Source organism: Heterodontus francisci, chromosome 27 (genome assembly GCF_036365525.1).
Source record: "Heterodontus francisci isolate sHetFra1 chromosome 27, sHetFra1.hap1, whole genome shotgun sequence".
NCBI classification, from domain to species: Eukaryota; Metazoa; Chordata; class Chondrichthyes; order Heterodontiformes; family Heterodontidae; genus Heterodontus; species Heterodontus francisci.
Window position 1 is genome coordinate 25,532,557 of NC_090397.1, and position 19,783 is coordinate 25,552,339.

The 19,783-nt window shown below is 42.4% G+C and overlaps 1 protein-coding gene across 3 annotated transcripts in view; it reads right to left on the reverse strand.

Moving 5' to 3' along the window:
- The window catches only part of LOC137384709 (copine-8), a 445,401-nt gene that overhangs the window by 60,119 nt on the left and 365,499 nt on the right, over positions 1-19,783 (reverse strand). For all 3 annotated transcript variants that reach the window (XR_010977638.1, XM_068059014.1, XM_068059012.1), the window contains 2 exons: positions 9,662-9,843; positions 1,936-2,063 (listed from right to left, as the gene is read on the reverse strand). Coding sequence is in view for 2 of the 3 variants with exons in the window: in XM_068059014.1 (XP_067915115.1) it covers positions 1,936-2,063; positions 9,662-9,843 (310 nt within the window). In the remaining variant the exon portion in view is untranslated. The remainder of the gene's footprint in view (positions 1-1,935; positions 2,064-9,661; positions 9,844-19,783) is intronic.

Consider the following 19,783-nt stretch of genomic DNA (forward strand, 5'->3'; position numbering starts at 1 on the left):
AAATAGAAGAAACTGCACTCCAGGTCAAAGACTACCCATGAACAATGCCATCTGAGATCCGCTAATGCCTATTTAAATCCATTTCTAACAAACTTTAAACTGACCACACTGGGAAGCAAATACCATCGCAAATGAAAAAATTAAAGGGCCATTTCCTGATTGAATCAGAAAAACTAAACAGGAACTATTTCCTGCATAACAACTTGAAAGACCCTTCCTGAATCATGATTAAGATGTGGCGGTCAAACCATTACATAATTAGTCAATCATCAAAATGAAGGCACCAGTGGCATTCTGCTTACTTAATATGAATACTACCATCCCCCCTTCACCCCCCACCAAAAAAATGATGAGGGAGGGGCAAGATATACAATGTACATAACATATTTTGAATGCCCTCAAATTGTGCAATTGCAAAATTTAATCAGTTATAATTAAATATGCTTGTGACAAAACATTGTGCAATATACTAATGAAAAAGTTGACATATGTTGTGTGATTGCCTTTAAGAGTCATATACCTTTAAGATCTTAGTATGCTATGAGCTCAGTGCCAGGACGCAGTCATGTGACTCAGAGCCAGAGGCACTCTGTAACTGTAAAACCAAGAGGCAAGTTCTATAAATAGTTAGCTCTTTACTCTGTATCGTTGTTAGCTGTAAATAAACCTGTTTGAGATCTTCAATCAACTGAACTCCACGCATTTCATTTATGTTGCATCATACAACATAAAAAGCTTCTCACTGCATGGTGGCAGCTGTATGCCTATTTGATGAACCTGAAGAAATCATTTCTAACAATAGGCCACAGTATACAGGCAAACCTTTCAGGGAGAGTGTGCCAAATGGGGCGTAAACCATGTAATGTCCTCACAACATTACCCTAGATCTAATGGTCTCGCCAAGCGAATGGTTCACATAGTCAAACCACTCATGTTAAAGTGTAGGACAATGAAACAAGATTTCTGTGTTGCCATGCTCCACCCCAGAGCTGCACCTATGGATATGGGTTTACCATCACCAGCAGAGATCATGTTCGACAGCCAAGTGTGGACGACTCTGCCAAGCCATCATCTATCCAAACTCTTTGAGATGCAGGAGACATTTCTCGAGAAATAGAGGAGAATGAAGATGGTGCATTTCCGACATGCAGGGGCGGAACTACCTCAGCTACATGTAGGTCAAAAGGTCAGGGTCATACACCGCACAATGAAAACATGGTTGCCTGCAGAGGTGTCCGGAGTGTGAGGTGAGCCTAGGTCCTACAGGATTACAACATCTAGCCGAGTGGTATTGAAAAGGAACCGAAGCCAACTGAGAGAGGTGTGCAGTATTCCAATTCCGCATGGCGGACTCGAGGGAACACGCTCCAATGATGGGGTGTGGCAGATCAAAAGGATGGCAGCCAACACATTGACAACATGCCTGCAAACCCAGGACAGCCAAGGGTGAAATCCATATCCCCAGAAGGTTATACCATAACTAGATTGGGAAGAGTTGTCAAACCACCGAAACAATATATGGACTTGAGCCTCTATACTTGTAAAGTACATAATCTTTATACCTATGTAAATAATTGTTATGTTATCTAATTTCATGTGTTTTTATTTTTAGCATACAAGACATCTTTGGAAAGAAGGGGGATGTTGTGTGATTGCCTTTAAGAATAATGTACCTTTAAGATCTTAGTATGCTAATGAGCTAAGTACCGGGATGGAGTCATGTGACTTGGAGCCAGAGGCACTTTGTAACTGTACCACCAAGAGGCAAGTTCTATAAATAGTTAGCTGTGTACTCTATACAGTTGTTAGCTGTAAATAAACCTGTTTGAGATCTTCAACCAACTGAATTCCACGCATCTTATTTATGTTGCATCAGACAACATCAAAAGCTTCTCAATACATATGTTAACCTCTATTTATAAATTCCTGAAGTACCTTGCTACATGATTGATTACAGGAGCAAAGTTGGTTGGTCCATAAAGTTGCACAGACTTTAGGCTCCGGTAATAAGCTTCCATAACCCCTTCAATTCCTTGACAATATGGATTATGAGGATTTCCATTCTGCAAAAAAAAGGTGGGGAAATAAAATATATCATAGCCTATGAATTACCAACAAGTTACAATTTTATTTTGCATTTCAAGGAAAAAAATTCAAAATTACTTAAAGAAAGAAACTCAAAGACAATGGTTCCAAATTCTGATCAGGTCTAAGGTAGAATCCCAGCAAATGTCTAAATTTTGGGCAGAAAATGTGGGGGAACCTGGTTCCATCAGGAAGCCACCTCAATTTTTAGCAGCGTTCATTTATTGGTAGTGATGAGGTAGGATGGGGGAGACGTTTTAGGCAGGTGATCTGCTTGTGCCCTGACAGCAGCGGGCATGTCTAAGAGACTTCCAGCGATATTCTGGGAAAACTGCCAGAGCGTCTTCACTCTCTTTCATTAATCCATGTCTTTCTAAAAGATTTATCCTGTCCCTCAGAATTTTTTCCAATAATTTTCCCACTACGGAGGTTAGGCTGACTGACCTGTAATTCCTCCGTCTATCCCTCTCTCCCTTTTAAAACAATAGTACAATGTTAGCTGTCCTCTAGTCCTCTGGCACCACTCCTGAAGCCAGAGAGGATCGGAAAATGGTGGTCAGAACCTTCGCTATTTCTTCTCTTGCTTCCCTTAACATCATAGGATACATTTCATCTGTGCCTGAGGAGTTATCCACTTTCAAAGATATTAAACCTCTTAATACATCCTCTTTCACTATGTTAATTTCATCTAATATTTCACAGTCCTCCCTGATTGAAATGTCAGCATCATTCCATTTTTTTGTGAAAACAGAAGCAAAGTATTCATTCAGAACCATACCCACATTATCCACCTCCACACATAGGTTACCCTTATGGTCCTTAATAGGCCCTACTCTTTCTTTAGTTATTCTCTTGCTGTTTATCTATTTATAAAACAATTTTGGATTTTCCTTGATTTTACTTGCCAATATCTTTTACATGCCCTCCCTTTACTTTCCAAATTTCCCTTTTAATTTTACCCCTACACTTTTTATACTCCTCTAGGTTTTCTGCAGTATTGAGCCCTCAGTATCTGTCATAAGTTCCCCTTTTTTTCTTTACTCAGTCCTTTAAACCTCTTGATATCCAGGGAATCTTGATTTGTTAGTCCCACCTTTTTTCTTTAAGGGAACATATTTGCTCTGTATCCTCACAATCTTTTTCTTGAATACCTCCAACTGATCTGACACTGATTTACCTACAAGGGGCTGTTTCCAGTCCACTTAAGCTAAATCACATCTCAGCTCAGTAAAATTAACCTCCCCAATTGAGAACATTTATTCCTGGATTATCTTTGTCTTTTTCCATAACTACCCTAAATCTAACTGAATTATGATCGTTTCCACCAAAGCACTCCCCAACTGATATCCCTTCCACCTGCCTAGCTTCATTCCCTAAATCTAAGTCCAGAACTACCCCTTCTCTTTTTAGTTTTGCTATGTACTGACCAAATTTGACTATCAGAGACAGGGCTGCATTTTTGGCTCCTGCTGGGGATGGAACAGAGGTGGGCAGGCTTGGAAATTGTTTTTTTTTGGGGGGGGGGGGGGGGGGGGTTGGGGAGGAGGGTCGGCGGGTCACCTAATGAGCCTATTGTTGGAGGCTAACTGGGATTTCCCAGTTGGCTTCCAGGTCCCTGCTAAACTAAACTATAAACTAAACTAAGTGGCTGAGGGATAGTTTAGCTGCCTGGTGGCAACCACCAAACAGTAGACTGGGAGGCCAGAGCTCCAGGCAGGCTTCTAGGCCCTCCTGTCTGCCTGGGTTCCACAGCAGCTGCAGGCCTCCCTGTGGAGGGGCTAACCTGACACTCCCAGTGCAATGGTGGCCAGACTGCTGAATCTATTTTTTAATTTGAAGTTAAAAAAGCTGGAAAGGGGGGAATCTCAAAATGGAGGCGTCCTCTCTCTCAATTACCTGCCATGGCATCCTGCTGCTGCTTTTGAGCTGGAGGGCCTCCTATCTGCCCTCCAGCTTCAAGAGCCCATGCATCACCCTTAATTGGACAGTGAACCCACACTCTGGCCGCTGATTTGCCAATTCAGGGAAGAGTAACTGTTTCCCATGTAGTGCGGGCTTCTGACCCCTATTTCAGCCTGACGGCAGGATCCTGAAGTCTGCAGGAAAATCCAGCCCAAAGTTAATTATGGCAGTCAGATAATGACTACTTAGTTAATTATAAAGTAGGAGTGCCAGACAGGGGATCAGTGCAAAGGTTCAGTTTGAGATGTCTACATTTTGCGAGATAAACTTTATTACTGGATCGCCTCAGGATCCCTGACTGGCGTGGGGCCACGTGCAACTGAATGATGCTAATGCTACCCCATTTCAAAGATAGGGATGGCTGCAAATACTATGAACGAAGACAGGTAAAAACACACTTTAGCCACCTAGAGAATAACTGATAGGTTAGCAAGACTGAAGTGAAGAATCGGAATGGAAAGACAACTTCTGGTATGGCAATTATTTGGAAAAACTACTCTAATATTCAGAAACTGAAATAAGTTACCCTTGTTGGTACCGCTTTAGGTTATGTTGTTATCCAATTCAGCAGCTTGGCAAAAATATTCAGCAGCTCAAGACTAGACTTCTTTGAGTCTTTCTACTCTAAATGGAGATACTTTCAGATTTCAGGAATGACCTCTACACAGTTATAGAGTGACACATTTTAGGCCAATATAACTTGTCTGTTTGTCAATCATGCAGCAAAACGTTCACATTCCCCACCCAGCAGGTGACTGTGTTTTTTAAGCAGATACAGCAGCACACATTCAGTTTCCTCATAAAAAAAAAGTTGAAATGCAATAAAAACAACCAACTAGGATGCCAGCCATGAAACTAGTAGCTTTATTAATGTTTGGTAACCTGGGACTACTGACTTCTATGAATTTCAAGATCAGCAATTAATGAATAATTTGAAAAATAATTTAATCTTCTTATTCGTGTTGGAATTTAACCTTCATGTTCAAGTTGAAAATCGGTCTGATGTGTTCTTTTATCCTAACGATTTACAAATTGCACATGGTATATTATTACCTCCAACATTTGTTCTACGTAGAACAGAAGTGGTAGGAGGCATCCAAATATATATGTGATATGATGCAAAACACCGCTAAAAGGCAAAGACTCCATTTGTGTAGTTACACAACCACGGCAAACAAATGAGGCAAGAAACTGGGCTGAATTTCAAAAGCTCGACGTTGAAAAAGTGCACAGTGGTTCATTAGCATGAAGGGGATGGAGCGCCCGCCCCCGATGACATAGAGGGGGTGGTCGCTCCGTCCCTGGCAATGGCGCCCAGCACCACCGGGCAGGCGCAGTGCCATTTTTAAAGGGGTTCAAGCCCTTCAGTGCAATTTAAATGTTTAAAGATACAGGTTTGTAAAAAAATTTAAAATTAAATTTTATTAACACTTCTAATCCCCTCTCCCACTCCCCCCCCACCCCACACAATGAATAATCCGTTGATTTTTTTATCCTATCCTCCCTAAAAAAAGTAAGATTTCACTCACGACCTTCCCCCCCCCCAATCTTTATTCCCTTTGATCCTAAACTCCATCCCATCATCCCGCAACCAATCACATTGCTTTTTGCGTCTTCCCCACCACATCCTGAAAAATTCACTCCTCCCCACTCCCCACCAGTGTCACCCCTCAGATCTCCAAAAGCACAGGAGTTCCGGCCACCAACCGGAATATCAGTGTGAGACGGATGTCTGTGGCATATTTAGATTAAGTCTCTGCCACCGAGCAGTGGGTGGGGGGGGAGGGGGTGGCGGGTCTGTCCTGAGGCCTTGCCGCTGCCAGTAATATGCAGCACAGCCTTCCTGGTGTCAAGGCCGCTCCCCGAAGGATTTTCTGGCCCCTCCGCCATGACCCTCGATGTTGGATGGCTGGTAAAATTCAGCTCAGTATCGCGAAAAGACTTACACAAATGCAAAGAAAAGTGGAAATCCAGCAGTCTGGAAAAGCTACAAAAAGTAACAAATGAAGACAAATCAAGCAATAAGAAGTGCAAAAAAATGAATAAAACCTAAAAGCTAACAGCAACAATTTTTATAAATATATTAAGAGACTGAGAGTGGTAAAGTGGAATGTGGGCCCAATAAAGACAAATGCAAGCAAGACTGTAATGGACAATAAGAAATGGAAAACTTGATAAATGAATATTGTGTATCATTTTTACAGTGGAGAAAGGGGGCAACTTAACAAAAGTACAAGGGAACCTAAAACATGTCAAGGGAAAAACTTAGTGGATTTAATACAGGTTTTAAAAGAAATGGCAATTGAAAATATAATGGGCTTAAAATAGACAAAGCTCCAAGATCTGACGTGTCTTCACTGTTGCTACATTATCAGACTGTTTATCCGACATCCAGTACTGGATGAACAGACATTTCCTCCAATGAAATATTGGCAAGACCAAAGCCATTGTCTTTGGACCCCGTTACAAACTCCATTCCCTAGCTACTGACTCCATCCCTCTCCCTGGCAACTGCCTGAGGCTGAACAAGACTGTTCCCAAATGTGGTGTCATATTTGACCCTGAGTTGAACTTCTGATCACATATCTATGACATCACCAAGACCACCTACTTCCACCTCCGTAACATCGCCTGACTCCACCCTGTCTCAGCTCACCTGCTGCTGAAACTCTCATTCATGCCTTTGTTGCCTCTAGATTTGATTATTCCATCGCACTCCTGGCTGGTCTCCCACATTCTATCCTCCATAAATTTGAGGTCATCCAAAATTCTGCTGCCCATGTCCTACTCGTGCCAAGTCTCATTCACCCATCATCCCCGTGTTCGCTGACCTACATTGGCTCCAAATTAAGTAGCGCCTCAATTTTAAAATTATCATCCTTGCTTTCAAGACCCACCATGGCCTTGCCCCCTTCTCCCTATCTCTGTCATCTCCTCCAGCCTCATAACCCTCCAAGATATCTGCGCTCATCTACTTCTGGCTCTTGAACATCCACAATTTTAATTGCTCCACCATTGGTGGTTGTGCCTCAAAGCTCTGGAATTCCCACCCCAAACCTCTCTGTCACTCCACCTTGCTTTCCTCCTTTAAGACACTCCTTAAAACCTAGCTCTTTGACCAAGCTTTAGCCATCTGTCCCAAAATCATCTTATGTGCCTCGGTGTCAAATTTTGCTTTATAATGCTCCTGTGAAGCACCTTTTATTACATTAAAGATGCTATATAAAGACAAGTTGTTGTTGTTCTACCATAAAGAAACAGGTGAGGACACTACAGATATGTTGGTCATAATTTTCCAATGTTTTCTAGAGTCAGGAATTGTGCCCTTTGAATTGGAAAATTGTAAATTATTATTATTAGCATGGTGGGTAGGTGAGTGCCTAGGGATGATTCCTATATGGACATCCAGAACGCACTTGATAAGGTTCCGCACATGAAATTATTGGCAAAAATGAAAGCATACGGAATTGGAGGTAACCTTACGACATTGGTTGGTAATTGTTTGAGAGGCAGGAGACAGACAGTAGGACTAAAGGGAACATTCTCTGATTGGATGCGATGTGATGGTCTCCAGAGATTCATACTAGGGCCTCAGCTTTTCACCGTATATATTGGTATAGGTTTGCAGATGACACTAAGGCACAGTAAGCTGAGTAGGTGGGAATCGGAAGCTACAAAGGAACACAGACAGACTGAGTGAGTGGGTCAAACTGTGACTGATGGATTTTAATGTGGGGAAGTGTGGATCAGAATAAAACAAATCAGAATAATTTCTTAATGGTGAGAGGCTGAGAGCTGGACAGGATGAAGGATATGAGTTCAGGTAGACAAATCACAGGGGCAAAAAAAAGCTAATGGAATGTTGACCTTTGTCTCAAGATGGTTGGAATACAAAGGTGAGGAAATTATGTTGCAGGTTTTTTTTTATTCGTTCATGGGATGTGGGCATCGCTGGCTAGGCCAGCAATTATTGCCCATCCCTAATTACCCCTGAAAAGGTTGTGGTGAGCTGCCTTCTTGAACCGCTGCAGTGCTTGGGGTGGGGAGGGTAGATACACCAATGGCGTGGTTAGGAAGGGAGTTCCACGATTTTGACCCAGCAACAGTGAAAGAACAGTGATATAGTTCCAAGTCAGGATAGTGTGTGGCCTGGAGGGGAACTTGCAGGTGGTGGTGTTCCCATGCATCTGCTGCCCTTGTCCTTCTAGTTGGTAAAGGTCGCAGGTTTGGAAGCTACTGTTGAACGAGCCTTGGTGAGTTGCTGCAGTGCATCTATCTAAAGTAACACATTCAGTTTTGGGCATCGACCCTCAGGAAAGATACTTTGGCCTTAGAGGGGCTGAATGGCCTACTCCTATTCCTATTTATTACACATAGCATATTAGTACAGATCACTCATTGGTAAATGGCTGATATTTATTCTTCCCATGTATCCCCTTACCCCTCAATTCTGCCTTATGTAATTACAGACCTTTAAAACTTAAGCTTGGTGTCACCAAATTACTGCTTACTGCCTTACCTTGATATCTTTCTGGAGTGGTGGCCTTTTTAACTTTTGGATGGCTAACTGGTAAAATGCACTTGCAGCCCAACGATCCCAACAACCTTAATTAAATAGAACCAACAAGCAACCCATCCCAAACAGGCTTTCTGATATAGCTTGCCAGATTTAGGCCAGCACAATATCAGGTAGCTCAGCGGCGATGGAAAATGGCACATTTTCCCAGTTTTGGGGATAATTTTGGGTGATAATGCAATGGAATAGATGGTGAATCACTAGCCACTTAACAGCTTCGCAAAGGCCACCCCTCTACGAATACCCACCCCAACATCCCCCCCCACCCCACAACATTGCCAGAGCCTGCCAGGCTGGCCCCGGCAATGCCACCACACTTACCGGAGGTCTGGGTCTCCAGCCCTGGGCCTACTCACAGGCCTCCTCTAGTACCAGCAGTGGCCACCAGTCCTGGTGGCACTGTCAATACTACTGAGCTGCTGGTCCTCTGATTGGCTAGCAACTCTGGGAGGCAGTATCCCCATCCTTAAAGGAATGGGGATCCTTGCTTCGGGCAGTTAAATGCCCGCGCACCATTGAAATGCACCGGGGGAGCTCCAAAGGGCTGAGGAGGGGTTCCCCTCACCTTTTTGGCCCACTGTTGGGGCCCCCACTAGCTTGACTAAATTCAGCCCACGTGTCAGGAAATACATCCAGTTTAGTATAGAAGTTAAAAGCTCCTCTTACTGTACTAATGTGACATTTCCCAAATCAACTGTTGTTGTGGTCCCTTTGAGCAAGTAAGCTCAGTAACAAGTGCAGATACTTTAACATGCACCAAATCAAATCAATGTAAAATAGTTAAGTCATGGTTATGGTCTTATTTTTCACACTGGTCATCTTCAATCAATATGGACAGCTATCTTTAGCTCTGTATGTCTGATATAAATCTTTAATTTCTGCTGCCACAAACTGTTATGTGACCAATTGAATGACCCATTAACTGGCAGAAAGTCTGTAAAACTTGCAAGACAACAGTTAAGTGAAATGATTTATTAATAGTCATCAATATATACTTTCCGTGATTGAAAAAAAAACTTGCAAACAAAATCATCTCACCAAAGCAAATTCATGTGAAATTCTCCCATCTGGAGGCAACTTGGCACCAAATCCTAATGCTGGGAACATCTTGTCACTGTCATAGTCCTGAATGATTTCTCCTACAGCTTTTAATGCCATGGCATAAGTATTAAGTTGATAAGGATTCATATAATGGAGAGAAGTAGGTTGAGCAGGATGACCTGTAATAAAAATAATTTGAAAGTATAATTTAAACAAAAGTGGTCAGACAAAAAAGTTGTATTGAAAGTCGTATTAAACTTGGCAAGGTTTTTGTGTCAATACATCAGCTGCAAATAAATCCATATTTATCAGAATGCAGAAATTTAAGCTAATTACAAAAAGAATGAAGAGTCTAGACTTTTTTTTGTTATTTTTTAACACAGAGGATTGCTAGGAAATGGAATACTCTATTGGAATAAATGATGGAAGCAGAATCCATAATAATCATTTGGTAGTATTGCTGAAAATGGAGACATGTTGTCGAAGCTTTTCATCTTGCACTCATCAGCACAGTCTGCAAGAATAACAATGTAAGGGAAAGCAACAACTTTATACCGTATGAGAAGACAGTGTTGAATGGTTGGCAAGTGAACTCTGGCTGGTCTAGCGTTGCCATGGAGAATGCACCAGTTTATGGTGACTGACAGTTAACTGCCAAGCTTTGTTTGAAATTTAAAACCAGGCAGCTTAACTCTGATTGGTCAAGGCATTGCCCTGAGGAATGAACCAGCGAATGGCTGTCACTTATTTTGTTTAGCTGAAACAGGTGCGGCGTGTGTACATGTTCTTTCTGTCTGCAAAGAACAGGGCCCTATGTATTAATATATGTAGCTTCCAGTACACACAAATGCGCCACACTGCAAGCCCGACTGACAATCTTAAATTGGTTGTCAACATTATTCTTAGCACACTGAGGATTATTTAGCAAATGTTGTCCAATCACAGAGTCACATCTAATGTCGGGCACTGTATTTTGAGTTTTGCAAGCAGGGGCTGGTTGGGTACAGCCTGTACCTTGCCCATTGCGAACAGCGGAAGGGACATGTTGTTTGATACGATCTGCCAGTCTTTGGAATGTCTTTGGGATGAAGTCTCTTGACATCAAGTCAAACATGGGCAAGGAAACCTCCTGCTGATTACCACCTACCACAACTACGCCCACGCCCCCACCCTCACCCTCCCGGCTGATGAATCAGTGCTTCTCCCTGTTGAACACCAGCTGGAAGAAGCATTGAGGGTAGCAAGAGCACAGAATGTACTCCGGGTGAGGGACTTCAATGCCCATCACAAAGAGTGGTTCGGTAGCACCATTACTGACTGAGCTGGCACTAAAGGGCATGGGTCTGCAGCAGGTAGTGTGGAAACCAACAAGAGGGAAAAACCTGCTTGACCTCATCCTCACCAATCAACCTGTCTTAGATGCAGCTGTCCATGACAGTATTGGTAGGAGTGACTACCGTACAGTCCTTGAGGAGACAAAGGCCCGTCTTCATACTGAGGATACCCATCATCGTGTTGTGTTGCACGACCACTGTGCTGAATGGGATAGATTTCAAACAGATCTAGAAACTGAAAACTGGGCATCCATGAAATGCTGTGGGCCATCAGCAGCAACAGAATTGCATTCAACCACAATCTGTAACCTCATGGCCTGGCATATCCCGCACTCTGCCATTACCATCAAGCCAGGGGGACCAACCCTGATTCAATGAAGAGTGCAGGAGGGTATGCCAGGAGCAGCACCAGGCATACCTCAAAATGAGGTGTCAGCCTGCTGAAGTTACAACACAGGACTACTTGCATACCAAACAGCTGAAGCAGCATGCGATTAACAGGGCTAAGCGATCCCACAACCAACAAAGAACAAAGAACAAGAACAAAGAACAGTACAGCACAGGAACAGGCCATTCAGCCCTCCAAGCCTGCGCCGATCATGATGCCTGTCTAAACTAAAAACCCTCTTGGATCAGATCTTAGCTCTGCAGTCCTGCCACGTCCAGTCATGAATGGTGGTGGACAATTAAACAACTAACAGGAGGAGGCTCCACAAAAATCCCCATTCTTAACGATGGGGGAGACCAGCACATCAGTGCAAAAGGCAAGGATAAAGCATTTACATCCATCTTCAGCCAGAATTGCCGAGTGGATGATCCAGCTCAGACTCCTCCTGAAATCCCCAGCATCACCGAAGCCAGTCTTCATCCAATCCAATTCACTCCACATATCAAGAAACGGCTGAAGGTACTGGATACTGCAAAGGCTACAGGTCATGACCACATCCTGGCAATAGTACTAAAGACCTGTACTCCAGAACTTGCTGCACCCCTAGCTAGGCTGTCCCAGTACAGCTACAATACTGGCAATGTGGAAAATTGACCAGACATGTCCTGTCCACAACCTCTGCCAACTAGAAGGACAAGGCCAGCAAACACATGCGAACACCACCGCCTGCAATTTCCCCTCCAAGCCACGCACCATCCTGACTTGGAAATATATTGGCGTTCCTTCACTGACGCTGGATCAAAATCCTGGAACTCCCTTTTTAACAGCACTGTCGGTGTACTTACATCCCAAGGACTGCAGGAGTTCAAGAAGACAGCTCACCACCCACCTTCTCAAGGGCAATTAGGGATGGGCAATAAATGCTAGCCTAGTCTGCGATGTCCACATCCCATGAACAAATGAAAGAAAAGCGACCATGAAGTTGTTGCATCGTTGTGAAAACCCAACAGATTCACTAATATACTTCCGGGAAGTAAACCTGCCTTTTAACCAGGTCTCACCTATATGTAACTCCAGTCTCACATCAATGTGGTTGACTCTAAACATCCCTCTGAAGTAGACTAGATAGTTACTCATTTGTATCAACCTGCTGCAAAGAATGATACACTACCAAATGGCATTGTAGGAGCACCTGCACCAGACAGACTGTAGCGAATCAAAAGGAAGGACCACTACTACTTTCTCAGGGCAGCTCAGGACGCACAATAATTTTAGCCTTGCCAACTATGTTGTGATGGATTTAAATAAGTAACAAAGCTCTATTTTAACTTCCCAGTGCATTATCGTAACTAAAAATTCATATTAAGTATTGCTGTAACTTTTTGTACGATGCAGAGTAGAGCCCCATTTATATCACAGAAATATCTTATCTTTTTATAAAGTCATCTACACACATTTCAGCCAATGAGTCAGCATCCAACTTTAATGCTTCCAAGAGCCAAATTGGTTCTATTTGGTTTTAGATCAAACTCATCTTTCTCTCCATGGTCCCGACTCAACTCTTGCCCCAACCGTAGGACACTTCAACATAAGGTTAGATTTTTCACCCATTCAGATGGAAACTTCAGCCCATTGCAACTGCAAGGCATCCATGTTCAATGCAAAGTATTTCTATTCAAATACCCATATTAAAATAACTTCTCAGTGAAACAAGCTTTAATAACAGCACAAGTCAACTGAAACAATTTAATTAGTTTCAGTCAAGCACCTTTTGACTTCCTGAATACACAAGGGCATTTATACAAAAGAAGAATATTAATTAAGTGCTTTTATAAAGCTCTTACTCCTTTGGAGGTACCAGGTACTAAAATCTACACTATGAATATAATTTTTGCAAACATTTATGCTGACACATTCTATTTTCCTTTTCTTTGTTCAATGCAAACAGTTTTTAACGCAAGCGTTCAGTAAAGAATTTCACCAGAGTTTGCTCCGCTAAATAACATAAGTAGACTGCACATAGTCAAATGTGCTCTCAAACAGTTGCAGTTAAAATCACTAGAGCAATTCAAATAAGATTTCATCTGATTTTAATTAGATAAATAGAACAACAACTGACAAGGTAATTACACTTATTTGAAAAAGACCTGTAATCTATATAATTTGCAGAGTACATTTCTGCATTTCCCAAGGGAAATAATGATTCAAAATTAAATTTTATTTTTTAATTGGCTTATAATTATGTAACAATAAAAATTTGGCTCATTTGAGGTGGGGATTCTGGCACTTTTTTAAAGCCAAGGTTTCAGAACCAGACTTTTGGGTTGCTGGTAATGTGAATACCCAGCTGCTGTGAAATAAAAATAGAAAATGTTGGAAATACTCAGTAGGTCTGGTAGCATCTGTGGAGGGAGAGACAGAGTTAAGGTTGATGCCACTTCATCAAAACTCAGCTAATGTTGTTTGGTTGTAACTACCTAAGAGGTTTTATTAAAATCTTCGCCACAATTGTGCTGGTTCTTTTTTTCTCTTCTCCTGAACAAGTGACTCCTTGTTGGGATACAGTTCCACAGCACTGGTCACACTCAGATACATCACTTCTATGGCCATTATTCGCGTGTGTGTCTTGATAGCAAGTACTGCAGGACATTTGACCATGGGGAGGTAGAAATCATAGCCGAGCCTAATTCTGTTAACAATGTCCACAAATGCACATTAGAAGTGTAGGAACTCTGAACAACCTTCTTAACCCAAAGACTAGTTGTAGCACTGCTACTGTCAACCCAGCTGAAATCAGCGAACTGAATATCAAATACCCCTATTTCAGAAGATCATTATTCATCCTCAGAACTATATGCAGAGACTACAGTATGATGGAGACAGAACTAGTCTGAACCTGCGTCAGTGTGTAAGAAAAAAAGAACAAAATGACACCATCTCTCCAGACTGGATAGTACCACACAGCCTGCTTTAATGAAAATGCTATCTGGCATCTAATCGAATTCAATCTGATGAGTGCCTTATTCATACTGCCTGAACCTGTGCCTGTCATTGCACTCATTACAAACTCGATTGAAACTCTACACTTGGATTGAAGGATCTTCTCAGTGATCACAGTGATCTGCATCATGAGCTTCCAGTTTGTTCATTTGTTGGTTAGTGTCATCTTCTTCCCAGAAGGTTGACTGTCATGGATCTCCACTTCTGTCTGTCCTGTGCTGTCCTTACACATTCCGCAGAGGTCAGCTGCATCCAGTCCATTATATCTATCATCCATTTTCTCCTCTGCTTCCCTCTCCTATGTCTTCCATCAATCTTTCCTTCCAATAATTGTCTCTGTCTATCTTCTGCTCTAATGATGTGTCCGAAGTATTGTATCTTTCTCTCTTTGATGTTATGCACTAATTTCCTCTTTTTTCCAGCCATTTCCAGCACTTCCTCATTAGTCTTCCTGTTTGTGTAGGGTATGCGGAACATCCTCCGATATGTCCACATCTCAAATGCATTCAGCTTATCAATAGTGTCCGTTTGTTGTCCATATCTCCAAGGCATACAACATCGATGGCAAAATGTAGCACTTCAACATTCTTTTCCTAAGGTTCAGGTTCAGTTTCTTTGATGCTAACACCTCCTTCATTCTGACAAAGCTGGTTTTGGATATTTCAATTCTCCTTTGGATCTCACAATCAGATCTCCCAACATCTGTGACAATCTGCCCAAGGTATGTAAACCTTTTCACTTGTTCCAGGACTTGCCCATTTACTTTAGTTTTCACTTCTGGGGTTAGGTCTCTGCTTATCACCATTGTCTTGGTTTTCTTCACATTCATTCTTAATCTATGTTCCACACTCCTTGCTTTCATTTTGTTCACAATTTCCTGTAGTCCCTCTTCTGACTTGGCAATCAGCGCAGTGTCATCTGCGTATCTCAAATTGTTGACGTTCAACTCAACAATATCACAACCTGACAGATCTTCTATGTCTCTGAAGATAGCTTCACTGTACAGGTTGCACAGTTTTGGAGACAAGACACATTCCTGGCATACTCCTCTTCCAGTTAGTCTTGTTCAAATTTTTCACCTGTTTCCTGACCAACATAGAATTATCTCCATGATGGACATAACCAACATGATTCCATTTAATTTTCTAGCAGTCAATCACAATCTTGGAACTCCATTACTTACATTCACGAAACAAATAAGCAAAAGTTACCAAGCAGACCACTGTTGCAAAAATATCCAATAAAATCGCTCAAAAATGTTTGTAAATACATTTAAAGTGGCTGTTATGGTTGCACAGAACCTCTACCATATACATCTAAAAATACCAATCAAGATATAAATGATGCACACAATTTAGCAAAATCACTCAAATGTAACCATTGTTAGAAATCTCTTTCACATTTTCTCTCATCACTGGCCATTCCTCTCTTAGGGACCTAGGGCTTGGGTCGTGCTCAGCGATCTGAGGCTTTCTTCCCTATTTTTGTTGGATCTCTGCACGTGCACATGTTCCCTGCCCTTCACTATCAGATTTTCTGGCATCGCTGAATGCATCAGGTCCCATTCAGGTTTTCTGCACCAGTTGCACATGCTTAATATCCTCCTTCTAGTTCGACCTGAATTTATGCTCCATGATGCCTTCACAGCCTGCTCCCAGAACCCTTGTTGTTTTCATCACCTGATCCCAGGCCTCTGACATGTTTGTTTAGACTGGTCCTGGGCCTCTCCCTGCACGCAGAGCTGGGTGTAATTCAGGCTGCCTTGCTTTTTGCGCTTCCTGGCATCTTTGGTATCAATGCCTTTTCCCAATTCCCTCCATGTTCCTGCCTCCTGCCTCCACCTCACCCCACACTCCCCAATTTGGTTCCAGGTTCTCTACATCCAAGCCAATAAACTGCTACTAGCAATCAACAAAGCAGTCCTTGCACTCCATATCATCCATAAGGCTCAAATCTTTTCATTCTGACCTTGGACACTGTGGTCAAAGTGAGCCAGTTAACCAGGCCTGGATGATTACGAATGACCCCCTGTTCAGGTGTTGGTCATTGGACACTTGACAATGGAAAACCTGCCATGGCAATGGTACTGCAGTGACAACTTCAACAAGAGCTACATATCTGTAGGAATGGGGATAAAATCTTTGAATAAGAGATACAATCTTCACCCATAACATGTCTTTCTGGTCCTCATAAAGCAGAATATCCTCCAAAATACAAGACTGCATAGGAGATTTGCTAGTCCATAATTTATTTCACTGAACTTCATTGACATTAATGCCAGCTTTGCCACAAGTATGGACTTGAGATTGTTGCATCAGAAAATGACTATTTGGAGAGGATCAAATGTTCCCTCCAGGCTTACACGTCAACCTTGGCTCAATGGTATCAGTATCACCTCCAAATCAGAAAGTTTTGGATTCAAGTCTCACTTCAAAGCCTTGAGCGCAGGCTGACACTGAATTGTTTTGAATGAGTCATTAAATCACAACCCGATCTACCCTCACAGGTGGTCGTAAAAGATCTTGTGACATAATTTGAGGAACATCAGGGAGGACCTTCCAGTATCTTAGTTTATATTTACCCCTCCACCAACACTACTAAAAGAGATTTTGTGGTAATTTATCTCATTGCTGTTTGTGGTACCTTGCTGTGCACAAATTGGCTGCTATATTTCCCTCCATTACAACAGTGACTACATTTCAAAAATACTTCATTGGCTCCGAAGCGTCTTAGACTGAGGTTGTGAAAGGTGCTATTTAAATGCACATTCCCTGTTTCTTTCTAACTTTCAGCACAGCCAATTATGTTGAACTGTTGCCCGTGGAATAAAATGTATAGACCATATTTAGTTGACAGCAATATATCACTTGTCTTGAATTGGCATTCACACGTGCAATTTATTTGTTGATAGATGAAATTTGTGCACCTTTATTTGCTCCAGTACTGATCTGTAAATATAACATGCACTAAAGCCTAAGGCAGCAAAAGAGCAGGATTTTTTTCACAATAAAAGGAAAGGATATCTGTAACTTTTTATTTCTAGGCTAATGCTGATCTTCTTAGAGACTTGAGTTTGATATGTACAAGAGAAACTTTTATTCTTCAATGCCTTCTAGCATAAAAGAAGGTTGATAAGATTACAACTTACTTTGATCACAAAAGACTAGGTGAACTGAAACAATGACATGTTATCCATGCACTTTCAGAGTGGAATATAGGATGTCAACTTTATATAACAGCTCTTTGATAGAGCCTTTAATAGGAACAGCTTTAGAATTCTTTTTATATTGTAAAGTTTAGAAATGGATTAACCTACTATTATATTAAATATCATTTTGGAAACACTCAGCAGATCAGCATCTGTGGGAAAAGGAAAAAGGTTAGGTGAACATTTTAGGTCTAGGGCTCTTTTATCAGATGAACCTAACCTTTTCATAAACATAAACATAAAATATTTCCCTTCTCTTCAAATGCTGCCTTACCTGGAGTGTTTCCAACATGCACTGCTTTTATTCCAAATTTCTAGTCTCGACAATATTTTGCTTTTTCTACTTTTGCATGTCAATGTAAATGTATTTTTTTCACTGTGGAGGCATCTGACACAATATTAATGATAAATGTGACAGAATGATCAATATACAATAATTCCGTGCATAACCAAGGAAAACACCATTGACAATTTTACTAATTTATTGTCTGATCACCAATGATGGTGCTGGCACTGAACAGACACTGTGGGCAAGATTTTCCCTGCGGTTTCTGAACCCCACCATCAGGCTGAAGTGTGAGTCAGAAGCCAGCACTGTGTGGGAAACAGTTGCTCTTTGTGATTTTCCAAGGTGTCCAATTAATGGTCAGAGGACGGGCTCGCCATCCAATTTAGGACAGCTAGGGAGCTCTCGAAGCTGGAGGGCCAATCCAGCTTGAAAGCAGCAGCATGCTACAATGGTAGGTAAGTAGGGGAGCGGGTGATTCAAAATGAAGGTGCCCTCTCCACAACATTTTAAAATTTAAACTAAAAAATGGCTTTTGCCACCAGGCCACCACTGTGGCCGGGGGATTAGCCCCTCCACGGGGAAGCCCCTCCACGGGGAAGCCTGCAGCTGCTGCAGCACCCAGGCAGGAAGGGAGGGCCTCTAGACCTGCCTGGAGCATGGCTCCTTGGTCTGATGCTGGGAGGCCACCTCTAGGCAGTTAAACTGGCTTCTGCGGCCTGCAGGGACCTGGAGACTGACTGGAAAATCCCAGTCGGCCTCCTTTAATTGTCCTTAATAGGCCTTTAACGAGTGTGTCGGTTACCCTACCCCATCTCACCTCCATGAAAATGGTCCAAGGGGAGGATGGGGCTGGCGAAGCCGCAGGCAGGCCGACGGCACCAATTCTAGCTCCTGCCCTCCTCTGATCCCAGCCGTGGCAGTTCCTGGGGGGCTGGAAAATCAGACAGAAATCACTCTTGACTGATCTCTGTCCATTCCACTACAATTGCAATCTTCGGAATCTAAAGGTGCCATTTTCTTTAGCTTTCAGTGAGTGTTAATTTTGGTCTGTGTTTTTCTTTAGCTTTTTAGCCAAGAGTTTTGGTTGCCAGATTTTTTCCTGCTGCAATTATAACTCTCAAAATGGGAAATCCAATGACAAACTTGTGTTTTTTTGTTTTTTTAGAAGAAGGGGAGGGTGAAAGAAAGGTGCAGGGCAACTTTCTGATTGCAACAGGGTGGGCTCCCTTCATCCACTCTGACCCACATAGTTGTATCTAACACACCTACTGTGGACTGTCAGACATTCTTGGGTGATTTCTGTCTGATTTTCCAGCCTCCCAGGAACTGCCACGGCTGGGATCAGAGGAGGGCAGGAGCTAGAATTGGTGCCATCGGCCTGCCTGCGGCTTCGCCAGCCCCATCCTGCCCTTGGACCATTTTCATGGAGGTGAGATGGGGTAGGGTAACCGACACACTAGTTAAAAGCCTTGCAAAGACTTTGCTTCACTAGGGAGTCAGTGTTAGAGTTGTGATCGCTGTAGAATCTGACGTCCCGCAAATCTTCAACACAGGGACAGCACTGACAGTAGCTATCAAAGTCACTACTGTCCAGAATATTTATGCTTCTGCCTAATTCCAAGGTGCACAAGAGACTGCAACAGCAGTCAATCTGCAGTTTACAGATGTATCAGGCAGGTAACTGATATATTGTTTGCTAGGTGTAAAATATCATCACTTCCCCATGGGCAATTAGCAGCAGAATGAGAGTGCTGCACAACTTTATTTCAAAATGGCAAGATTAGTACTTCATGGATAGTACCCATCTGGCTCTATGAGCTCCTGCACACAATCCTATGTCATTAATGAACTGCTTGGGTTTCTGTTTCATCAAGGTACAGTTTGTATATGACCATTAAAA